This window comes from Heteronotia binoei, chromosome 1 (genome assembly GCF_032191835.1).
Source record: "Heteronotia binoei isolate CCM8104 ecotype False Entrance Well chromosome 1, APGP_CSIRO_Hbin_v1, whole genome shotgun sequence".
Taxonomy (NCBI): domain Eukaryota; kingdom Metazoa; phylum Chordata; class Lepidosauria; order Squamata; family Gekkonidae; genus Heteronotia; species Heteronotia binoei.
This window is the reverse complement of record NC_083223.1, coordinates 158,584,342-158,596,880: the sequence shown is the minus strand read 5'-3', so window position 1 is coordinate 158,596,880 and position 12,539 is coordinate 158,584,342. Positions and strand designations below refer to the sequence as shown.

The following is a 12,539-nucleotide window of genomic DNA, read 5'->3' as shown; positions in this document are numbered from 1 at the left end:
AGGATTTAATTAGCCAGGAGGGGCATGGGTCCAGATCGCAAGTTGTAGGGCGCGCAGAGGAGAGAATTCCGTCGACTTCCTCCAGGTTGAGCGGGTCGAAATGATCCAGAGTTAAATCAGAAGACAGGCATGGGGCCTCGGGCTCATGTACTGTATCTAAGGTGATGGGCAGGTCCCGGCGGAGCGACGTGATTTTGTCTGCAAAAAATTTCGCAAAAGCCTCACAGCCTATTTCTAATTCTCTGACGTTTGGTCTGCCCTGGGGCAGTGTAGTTAAGTGTCCAATTATTTTAAACAATTGTGCCGGGCGCGAATTTGCAGACGCAATCTTGGCCGCGAAGTACTTCTTCTTCGCGGCCTTGACTGCCATCTCATACGACCTCATAAACGTTCTGTAGGATGTTCTCGCCGCTTCGCCACGAGTGCGCCGCCACTGCCTCTCTAGTCGTCGGAGTCCTTGTTTCAGCCGGCGTAGCTCCGGGGTATACCAGGGAGCCAGCCTTGAACGAGGGCACAGAGGACGTCGGGGTGCGATCTTGTTGATTGCCCCAGATAGCCGGTCTTGCCAGGTATCAACCAGGGCATCAAGGGAATCGCAAGGGGGCCAAGGATCCCGAAGAGCCGTTTGGAACCGTTCCGGGTCCATCAGGCTCCGCGGGCGAGCCAAAATAGGCTCTCCGCCCTTACAGGGTTGTGGTAGCGTCTCCATACGAGCCTTGAGGGCTAAGTGATCCAACCATGGTATCGCCTCCGTTGCGATTTCGTTCACTTTAATCCCGGCCGCAAAGATCAGATCTAATGTGTGCCCAGCCTGATGCGTGGGAGTCGTAACAAATTGGGAGAGTCCCAGTGTCGCCATGGAAGACACTAGGTCCATCGCCTGCATGGAAGCCGCGTCATCGGCATGGACATTGAAGTCACCCAGGACCAGAAGCCCTGGGTACTCCAACGCCCAGCCGGACACCGCCTCCATCAGGGATGGTAAGGCGCTGGCCGGTGCGTTAGGCGGATGGTACACCAGCCAGATCGCCAACCTCTCCCCGACATCCAACACAAGGCAGACACATTCAACACCGTCGATCTTTGGGGCCGGGAGGGCCCGGAAGGAGTAAGCCTCCCGTATGAATACCGCCACCCCGCCCCCCTCCGCCCGCTAATCCGCGACTGGTGGAAGACCGAGTAGCCTGGGGGAGTCATCTGGGAGAGTGCCGTTGTCTCTCCCTCTTGAACCCAGGTCTCGGTCACGCAAGCCAGGTCTGCATCCTGCCGAAGCAGGAAGTCCCTAATGGTCTCGATCTTATTATTTATAGACCTGGCGTTGCATAACACCAGTGTCGGACGCGGGCAATTTCTCTTGGTCCCCCTACTTGTCACCGTTGGGATGGGAAGTAGACTAGAAGGGGGCCGAGCACTGTTTTGTCTCTGTCTCCTTCTCTCATATCTCCGTCCATTCCCACCGTCATATCTTCCCCTCCCCAGGAGCACTGGAATCCCCTGACCAATCATCCCAAGCCTATTCCTTGATGGTTATATTAGTTCAACTGACTAGTTTACATGCACAGATTGTGGAACTAGACTTCAGCAACAAATTCAGGACAATGATCTCCTGCCCCAAGGGGTTGTTCAGTAACACAGAAATAAGTGGTAATTTAAGTACCTTTTCTGAAAAGTGCGCACAAAAGTTTTTCTGAAAAAGATATTCAGAGTAGCTTACAAGAAGTCAATAGATCCAAATACATTAAGCGAGTGATTTTTCTGTTGAAAGAGAAGAAAGTGGTGTGGTTTCTAGCTAAGGAGATCAGGTGTTCCACTTTAGTATTTCTGGGTTTCTCATTGCCCTCTGAGGGCAAGTGGAAGGAAAAAGTCTTTTAAAATGGTGCTGTGTCATCAGTGTGGCCTCACTCCTGCAGAATACCCAAAAGTGAAATCACATTGCCAGTGTGGTGACAAAGCAATACTGTCATATTACCATAGAGTTTTGCCCAAAACTTCCGAGTGCCACCAGAAGTGATGTTATGGTGCTGTTTTCTCCTGTCCCTCACCCCACTAGCTTCCGGTCTAACATGTACTTCCAACTAAAGATCAAGCACTTTTCTGCAAGTGGATTTGATTTAAATCAAATTGATTTAAGTCACTAGTCAGTAAGACATGATTTAAATCATAGTTTTCTACATAAAGACTCATTTTTGCTGGTAGAACGTTAATATTCACAATTCGATGAAGATTTCATTTTTAGAATAACAACTGTTCATATTAGTTTTACAGTTATATAAAAATATTGATTTTAACGCTATTAGAAACATTATAGATAGGTAATTATGAAATTATTGTGAGGTGGATTATCTCCAGTTTAATAGATTAATCATTCATATTTGGACAACTTTTCTGCTGTACCATATTGAAAGGAGAAAAATAATCATTACTTTAATAATAATTTAAATCATTTTATTTAACTAAAACAATAACATTATAGGATATGTTTGCTTAAACATCCATGTTTGTTAACTGATGTGGTTAAACAAAATATATATAATTTAAAAAACATAAACTGTTAGCCTAGCCTACACATGAAAAACTTAAATACTGTCCTCTTTAGCTCACTCTTCATCTTCTTCTTTGTTCATAATCTGGAATAGAAAAACAAGCTTTCCTGCTTTGTCGGGTCCCAAACGATTTCTCAATTTAGAATGAATGAGTCCAAAGGAAAAGAATATTCTTTCTATGTCTGCAGAAGAAGCTACTGCTGTTAAAAGTGAAATCATTATTTGAATAGTCTCTAAATTGAAGTGCTTAAGTGACTTCCACCAATTCACTGGTGTGACTTTCTTTAAAACATCTTCAGCAAACATATATTTCCTGAATGATTCCCCCTTAGCTCTGAAGTTTATTAAAGTTGGCATTACTGATGGATGATTGCTGGATACCCATGTCATAGCTAACTCCTCTTCCTCAGTTTTGACCCTGGCACCAGATATTGACAATATTTGCCAGAAAATGAGCTGGAGACAGTGCTTGTCCCATTTGGGTTTTTTTATGCTTGTAATTTAATTCTGTCAATGTGTTAAACTTAGGTTAACAATGTTACCCTCTAGAGCTGTTGCACATTGCTCCATTTCTCTATCATACACTTTATCCAGCAGTTTTCCTGCAGCATCTGCTCTGCTGGGTGGACTGTATCCTGGTCTCAGTGATTGAACCATATTAATGAAATGTGGGTTCTCAGATGGAAAGAAAAGTTTGTTGCATAAACAAACTGGGCATTTTTTTCATCAACTCTTTTTCTAATCTGCTGGTTTTTATCAAAAACGTATCTATGGTGGATCCAGGAGGGAAGGGTTTTTTCTTTCTTTTAGGTGATATACTGCGGGTGTCTGATGATGATGTATGTGGTGCAATTGAAACACTATCCTGGATAGATAACTCTGAAACTGTAGAACAGGAGGATGCTGATCTTGAAAGGTGGATAGTTTTCAGAATAATTAGTGTTGACGATGAATTCCCCTAAACAAAAAAAAAAAATCAATGCTGTTATGTTATTATTTATACAATTTCTGCTTATTGTATTCATTGCCATGCAGCACTGCCCCAAAAGGAATATTTGCTTTTCTTCATAACTGTATCAAAATGACAGTAACATGCAGTAATAATAAGAAATATAATTTTGCTCAAACATGACAATTCAAGGCACTCTTTAAGAAATATGATTAAATAAAAATGTTTACCAACCTGAAGATCCTGCCTGTTCAAACATGTTTCTGTTGTCACCATCATAGCACTTCTCATAATGTTGCCTCATTTGGGCCACCAGGCCTTGCATTTCTTTGTTGCAGTGTTTGCATTTTGCATGCATGCCTGCCTTACCAATAGGTAGAGGAACTTCATTTAAATATTCCCAAACTGGGTCTCTTTTATGGCCTGCTGCCATTATAGGTTTTCTCCTCCAGGGAAAGTAGGGTTGCCAAGTCCAATTAAAGAAAAATCTGGGGACTTTGGGGGCGGAGCCAGGAGACATTGGGGGTGGAGCCAAGAACAAGGATGTGACAAGCATAATTGAACTCCAAGGGAGTTCTGGCCATCACATTTAAAGGGACAGCACACCTTTTAAAATGCCTTTCTTCCATAGGAAATAATGAAGGATAGGGGCACCATCTTTTGGGGCTCATAGAATTGGACCCTCTGGTCCAATCGTTTTGAAACTTGGAGGATATTTTGGGGAGAGGCACTAGATGCTATACTAAAAATTTGGTGCCTCTACCTCAAAAAATAGACCCCCCAGAGCCCCCAATACCCATGGATGAATTCCCTATTATTCCCTATGGGAATCGTTCTCCATAGGGAATAATAGAGTGCCCAGTAGACATTTCCCTCCCCCCCACGCTTTCTAAAGGGGGGAGGGCCTCCAAACCAGGGAATCCCCTGCCCCCTCCCTCTCTCTCACACACAAATACTTACCAGATCTTCTTCTGGAGAACTCTTGCTGTGAAAACGAAAGCAAAAGAAAGGGAGGGGCCATTCTCCCAAGCCCTTCCTGCTTCCTGCCCAGCCTTAAAGGGGCATACATTTTACAAACAGCTCAGGAGCTCTATAATAACATGAAGCCTACAGGTATGTTCTCCCCCCTCACCCCCCGCTTCCCAATTTTTGAAGAGCGGGAGATGAGGCTGCGAACCCAGGGGTCTCCCGCCAGAGTGGGAGGTTTGGGAAGCCTAAGGGAAAGAATAATGTGATAATCCTCAGGTTATACACACAAAAGATCTGAAGTCTTGTGGAGTTTTCTGCTCAAAAAGTTTCACTTTCATTTTTACTGCTTGCCCCTCCCTCCTCACACTTAAGTTTCTTCTTGTGCAGATCTATTCCACCCCAAGCAATCTTTTTCTATTCATTTAACTTTTTGAAACTTAGCACTTAAGGGGTTGATTCTGTGTACATAGGTTTGTAGAACAATGAGATTAAGGTCTTTTTCTCAACTCTGTTCATTTTATAACACTTTTGCTGTGTAGAAGAGGCATGTGATCTCTGCAGACACAAATTACAGTTTTGAGAACTGCAAAACCAAGCGTCTGTGTTCTGTGATAATACCTTGTAGACAGAGAAACTGCCCAGTAATCTTACAGAAACCTCTGGAAGAGCATAACATGGATTAATAGAATTACCAAAAAATTTAAACATTGCATGAATATACAGCCTTATACTTCAGAATTAAAAACTAATCCTTATTTCATGATGGAATAACCTCTGGACGATAATATATTTTCCTCAAAAAGCATTTTATTTAAAAAATACGATTAAAATTTTTAAAAAATGTTTTTTTTGTTTTATTTTTTAAAAATCATTGACTTTTATCCACCCTGCTTTTCTGAATTATGTCTTCATGCAAACTAGGCAAAATACCTTCTAGTTCTAGCAAAGTACCTATCAAGTCCTGAGCCCTTTGGGGAATGGCAGTCTATAAATTTAATAAATAATAATAAAAATATTGACTGTCTGCAGCAGGGAAGAGTTAAACAAATGTTTAACTTTTTGATGTTCTCAGATTATTTTAGAAGTGCTACAAATTAACTGGATCATATTCTAATTTTAAAGCACAAGCTTGCGGGATAGGGCGGGATATAATAGAAAAATTAAATTTTAAATTAAATAGAAATTATCTAGGCTTTTGACACTTCGGGGTGTGGTGTACATTGTACCTTTCCATGCATTTCAGGTATGGTGTGCATTGTCTGCTCATTCTATAATCATAGTCCAATTGCTCTGTTTTCTCCTTACATTGCATAATTACATTTCTAAATTCTTTAGTCTCAGCAAGAAACGTGGGACATGAAGTAAACAAAGATAAACCATGAAGTTGCTGTTGCATAAACGGACTTGGGCAGTCCTTAAATTCATGTGTGCACTCCTCCTTGCATGTGGTAGGATTGTAGATTTGCTGTTAAACTGAATTGGCAAGTGGTGGTTTATGTATATCATACAAAATGCAATTTCAGAGTGGGACCAAACTGTTGGAAATCTTGCTTCATAGGACAAGCGTAAACCACAGGTCATCCTGAAAATAGATTTAATCACATACATTTATTAGGTATACTCATTTCATTTCATTTTTTATTTCTCAATTTCTTTATTTTGTTTTATAGGGCAGTCACTGGTGGGAAGGTCTAACACGCAATATAGTACTGTCAATGAAAGGAAGTGTAATTTCTGGTGAGTATTAAATGTTGTGTGTGTTGGAAATAAAGATATAAACCTGACACATGCAAGATTATATTGACTCCTCTGAAAAATTCAGTTTACAGCCTACTGTATTCATTAGTATATATCTGCAGTAAATTATTGAATGCAGTTTAAAAAAAATTGAATGTGGAACTGGAGGAATTAAGGGTCATAAAATGGCTGACAACTATTTTATAACTGAAAGAAGCATGGAGTTTATTTATTGTGTGTGTAAGTGCAGTTAAATTGCAGCTGAATGATTGCAACCCCATAGGTTTTTAAGGGAAGTAGCTAAGCAGAGGTATTTTAGCTGTTTTCTTCCTCTGCAAAGCCTTCCTGGGTGGTCTCCCACCACCCTGTTTAGCTTCCAAGATTTGATGAGATCAGGCTATCCTATCTCATTCCACGTGGGGCTTGTTACAGGTTAAAATTTATTAATGCTTCCTTTGTTGTTTATCACTGGTAAGTATATACTTCAGCTTTTGTTTCTTTGTAACTCTTCTGCTGTCTGAACACAGATCCAATGTTTCTTATTGGTAGCCTATAGAAACTTTTCATGTAGTTCTTATTTCTCCAGAACTTCATGAAAGTTGGTGCCTGGAAAACAGGTTAATTCTGAGATTAACTTTTTTATTTCTTAATTTCTTAGTAGCTCAGACATGAGCAGTGCTAGTAACTCACTGGCACGTGAATTTTTGTCAGATGTCAGCCACCTTTGCAATGCAGTGGACCAAAGGGCAGAGGCCAAGGAGGAGGAAGAGGAGAAAACACATATAGAAGCTCTTGGACAATACCTTGTCCAAGGTCGTGGATTTATTTTACTTACTAAACTCAATTCCATCATTGATCAGGTAATATAATGTGTTCTTTTGTAAATGTCAAAGTATAGGTCTTGTTTGAATTACAGTGTCTTTGGTAGATTAATAAGCTTGTGACAAAAGGACTTTCAGATACCAGCCCTGATCCAGAGAGCTATGAGTGCCTTCGAAGGCTCTATGCCTTAGAGTTTAAAGAATATGAGAGAACACAACACTCTTTGTCTACTTTGGTTCTGAAATGGGCCAAGAAGAGTACTTGATTACATGCTGGGTGCCCCTTTTCTCCTTCCTATTCTTTTATTGATCAGCTTTGTACTGGGAGGAGTTTTTGCTTATGCCAGTCAAGGGAGAAGGACCTGCCTACCAGCTAATCAGGTCTGCCTTTCTGTTTTATCCTGTCCTTGCTGTAAGCAGTGGAAGTGGTTCTCCCAGCCTTCTTCTTCACTACAACAGTGTGAAGTGTTTTCTCCTCAAGGAAACCCAAAGCCATATAAGCAGACAAAATAATATGTCTTAGGTCTACTGAGATTCAACAGATGGTTAATTGAAGGTACTGCTACAAGCCATAGGCTTTTGCCCTTTGACTGATGCCTGTGGACATGTCCAAGCTTTTATAGTTGCTTGCAGGTAAAATAAGACAAACTTAGCCCAGACGGAACTTAGCTGCTGCTAGCCTGCTGTCAGTGATGTCTTTCTGACTGCTCCCTACTCCCCAAGAGTAAGTTAGGTTAGATTGAAATGGAGTGCCTGGCCCAAGGTAACCCATAGCGTAATCCTAGACAGAGTTTCACCCTTCTAAATCAGTGGGTTTCAGATTGAATGGGAATTGATTTCCATGGCAGAGTGAACCAAGATCTTCCCATTCCTGATTTGATATTTTAACCTCTGCTACACTCCCTGGCTCTATGAGCCAGACTGCTCTCCCCATTGTCTGAAACCATAGCAGTTAGAGATTCATAAGCAGCTACAAAGTATACTTGCCATGGAAAATATTGCAGTAGCAACTTGAGGTGTGTTCAGCTAAATCCAAGCAAAAAAAAAATCTGAAAAATACCATATTGGGTATTTTCTCAATGCAGCTGGATTTTTGGAGGGCATTTTTTGACTGTCTGAAATGGCTGGGACTGATCAAGTTAAAGGGCATTTAAAAGGATTGCAGTCCCTTTAAACACCTTCTGGGTGTCTTGATCCAATGGAGAAGGTGTTTAAAGGGATTGCAGTCCCTTTAAATCCCTTCTGAGTGAACTCACCTGATGGAGAATGTGTTTAAAGGGATTGTGGTCCCTTTAAAGCTATAGGAGTTCACTTGTGTGGTGGAGTCACAGGTTGGAGAAGGCATTTAAAAGTACCGTGATCCCTTTAAACACTTTTTCCCCACTCCAGTGCTTTCAGTGGAAAATGGTGGCACGTACTTTGGGGACCCATAGAATTGGACCCCTGGTCTAATCTTTTTTAAACCAGTGGTCCCCTTAGGGTACAATGGAACCAACAAATTTCAGGATTTCTGAAAAATTCCCAAATCCAAACACCATATTGGGATTTGGGAATATGGTATTTTTTGGGTTCAATATACCCAAGCCCAAAAAATACTGGGTGGTTGTTTTTTTGTTTTTGTTTTTGCAGGCAACTAATAGCGACAGCTGGAAAGAATTCAAAAAGATTGTGGGTTGGCTTATGTCTGCCTGTTAAATGATCAAACTGCCTAAAATGCATCTGCCATTACTTTGGCTGTGGATACTGGATGAAATCTACTTTTCCAGTTCTGTGCCTCTAGAAACATATTATAGATTTCTTATAACTATAATAACTCCTTAATCATAGCAGAGCTTGTGGTGAGTGATTGATAGATCAGTGGCTCTTAATGTTTAATCCACTACTGCCCCCCTCAAGTACATAGTGTTTACATTGAATATCCCTTATTTATTTAAAAAAATATTTATCTGCCATGTTTCCCACTGACCAACAACACATACAAAACAAGGTGACCTACAGGTAACATAAGACAAATACAGCTGTAAAACTTTGCCTTAAAATAATACCCTCCTTATGAAATTAACTAGAACCCCGTGTCGCAGAGTGGTAAAGCTGCAGTACTGCAGTCCGAGCTCTCTGCTCATGACCTGAGTTCGATCTCGGCGGAAGCTGAGTTCAGGTAGCTGGCTCAAGGTTGACTCAGCCTTCCACTCTTCTGAGGTCGGTAAATTGAGTACCCAGTTTGCTGGGGCGGAAAGTGTAGATGACTGGGGAAGGCAATGGGAAGCCACCCCATAAAAAGTCTGCCGTGAAAACGTCGTGATGCACTTTTTAATGAAATTAACTGGAAAAACACCTAAAAAGAACGACTTTACATTTCTTATGAAAGACAAGTGGCATAGGGGCCCTCAGTACTTCCTTGGTGAGGGTAATGCTGCATAATTCAGGAGTTTCCCCTGAAGAAATGGTGTGCATGCTCTGGCCAAAAGTTTAGCTCAAAGATCTTTCTAGGGGGAAGCCCTGAGAATATCTGAGATGACAGGTAAGTTCATAACAAGTGAACAAAAACTTACGACAAAAAACCACTCTAGGCAAGGCAACTTTATATAGATCTATTTATTATACAGGCATACAGTGCACAGACCTCAGGCATATATTCACTGAGAACCTTGTCGTTAATGGCCCTTAATGTTAGGCTTGATTCCTATTTTTTGTATGCCACTCTTTAAAAGGCTTGGTGGAGAAATTTGGGATTTTATTGTTGATGCAGGATGAACAGTATAAAGTCACAGTGCTTTGCTTGCTGTCTGAAACTTGTGCAGTTATGAGAATGGGCTGCTTAAAATCCCAAATTGTCTCCAAAAACTGTGAATGCTCCCCAAGATTTGTTGATCAGCTCCTGAGCAGTGATCCCTCTAAGCTGAGTTTGGGTGAGCTAGCTCACAGGTTTTCAGCCTCCGACTCGCACATTTTTGTCTTAGCTCAGGAAAAATGGCCCCAGAGCAAACTAATTCATACAGTAGCTCACAGCTTTAATGCCAATAGCTCATGAAGTAGAATTTTTGCTCACAAGACTCCACAGCTTAGAGGGAGTATTGCTCCTGAGAGGGGCCACTCCGCCCCCATTAAGAATAGCTGTGGAAAACTGCTCTGTGTCCTGCACATATATATAGAATAACATCAGCCTAGTGTTTCAGAGCAGCAGCAGTACTCTTTAAAGTTGGTCTTCGCTTGTATGTGAAATATAGCTTAAGTTGTTTAAATGAATTTTTATAGAGGCAATATATACAGTAACTTAAACATTTAAATTACTTCTTGCTTCATCTCTGCCTCTTCAAGCTATCAGGGATGGTTTATTTATTCTTTGTGATAGTATACTCCTACAAGTGATAAATTCTTTCAGCATAAAAAAGCTTCATATCAGCAAGAATGTGTTAAATTGTTGCCTTTAAATTAGATTGGTTGATTGTCTGACAGTCATTGGGGAATGTGTTTAGCAGCTGAATTTAGTACTAGACTTGATCATTCTAGAGCAGTGGGTACAGGAAGAAAAGAAACTTTAACTTTTGCATCTGTAGTAGATGACAATATATTAACTATTTTTAAAGAAACCTATAAAAAGATGGAATATAAACAGCCTCTCTCACCTACATAGGAGCTGACTTGTCGAGAAGACCTTCTTACTCTCCTCCTCTCTCTTCTGCCGCTGGTGTGGAAAATACCTGTACAAGAAGAAAAGGCAATAGGTGAATTATTCTTTACTGGTGATATGCATATGCTCAGGAGTTCAAGTTCAAGTTTTATTTATTTGTGTTAAGCCATAGGCTATTACAAACAAAAATATCAGAGAGGTTCATAGGGATAAAATATACAGGTAAAATACAATATAAGTAAAATATCATATAACCGTAAAACAAATTATAAAATTTCATCAAAAATAAATAAACTAATACTAAAACCCAAAAACGAACAAACCAGGCAAAATACGCCACAAAGTCAGTAATTAATTGACACCTGTACTAACAGCTTTGGCCTGTAATTTCTTCGCTGCAAGGGCAAACAATGCCATTCTGTGAGATATATTAGCATCGACATCAGCTAACAGAAATACAATCTTCTCAGGATCTGAATAGGCGTGTAGATTAGTTAATATCCCGGAGGGAATTTTTACCCTGGGTTGAGCGTAAAATGGACAGGTAAGAATGTAATGAGGTAAATCCTTACGGGAATGCCACAGATACAAAGACGCTGTTCCTTAGGGATTTTACTATAACGGCCAGCGAGCACTGCCGTCAGCATTGTTTCAAAGCGCAAGGATGTGAAGGCAACTCTGAGGTTGTGGTTAGCTATACTAAGCAAGTAGGGAGACCTAAAATGATCATTCTTAAATAGTTTAAACCAAAGTGCTGACTGACATTTTAAAAGTGAATGTCTGTCTAACATGGCATCGCACTTAAATATCCAGTCTCTGAGATGTCGATTGTCTACTGAGATAGCAAGAAGGTCATCAGGAATGGAATATTTTACAAGTAAATTGTTAAAGAAGCTAAGGCGCTCTGGAACTTTTGATAACAATAAATTAAAAGCCAATTGACTGAATGAGTCAGATGTGGTCGATCTGTTATTTTTCCAGGCTTTTAAAACAGCAAGATGTACCCGTGCCCTTACGGAAGGAAGGCGATATGCATATGCAAAATTGAGACATTATTTTAAAATATAGTTTGGCTGCTAAGGGCTGTGAGTGGAGCTCTGTTCACAGAATGGGTTTTTGCCACTTCTGCTTTTCTGCTTCAATCTCCCCTCCCCCATTTGGTTTCTGGGGATTGGAGAAGTCCTGTGGATACAGTGGGATGTGGCATGTGAGGCTGTGGCCAAAAGGGGGAATCCACAGTTACTAGGTAGTTTGTGTCTCTTATGCCAGCACAGCTGTTTTCCACTACATTCTTATTTTATGAAATGCTCAAAGCAACACTAAGTTAGTTGCTACTGTTCCTAATTTTCAGATGGAGAAATGAGCAAGAGAGTTTATGGCTTGAATAAAAGAGCCAGTGTGGTGTAGGAATTAAGAGTTTTAGACTGGGATAGGAGACCCAGGTTTGAAACCGCATTCTGCTGTGAAAGTTTGCTGGGTGACCTCGGGCCATTCGCATGCCCTCAGCCTAACCCTGGGTTGTTGTAAGGAGAAAATGATGGCAAGGAGAACAATTTAAGCTGCTCTGGGTCCTTGTTGGGGAGAAAGGTTGTGTATACATGAAGTAAGTAAGTGAACTGAATAGAGCTGTTCACTAGGCCTCTGAATGAGCTAGGATTTTGCCCCAATCTTTCAGTGTTTATACATGCAGAGATTTGTTGTCCAATTCTGGTTTTCAGAAGTTTGTCTGATAGGTCAGTGGTGTACAGTGTTGCAACTAGTATTATCTGCCATTAATGGTCAGGGGTGTTGAACTCATTTGTTATGAGGGTTGGATCTAACATAAATGAAACTTTGTCAGGCCAGGCCAAGTGTATCATAAAACGAAATGCTAGGTAGCAGAGATATAA

At 40.8% G+C, this 12,539-nt stretch overlaps 1 protein-coding gene across 1 annotated transcript in view; it reads left to right on the top strand.

Moving 5' to 3' along the window:
* LYST (lysosomal trafficking regulator) overlaps window positions 1–12,539 on the top strand; it is a 155,805-nt gene that overhangs the window by 19,750 nt on the left and 123,516 nt on the right. Inside the window, exons 2-4 of the mRNA XM_060243203.1 lie at window positions 6,132–6,198; window positions 6,860–7,058; window positions 10,654–10,744. Coding sequence (XP_060099186.1) covers window positions 6,867–7,058; window positions 10,654–10,744 — 283 coding nt within the window. The 5' untranslated portion in view covers window positions 6,132–6,198; window positions 6,860–6,866. The remainder of the gene's footprint in view (window positions 1–6,131; window positions 6,199–6,859; window positions 7,059–10,653; window positions 10,745–12,539) is intronic.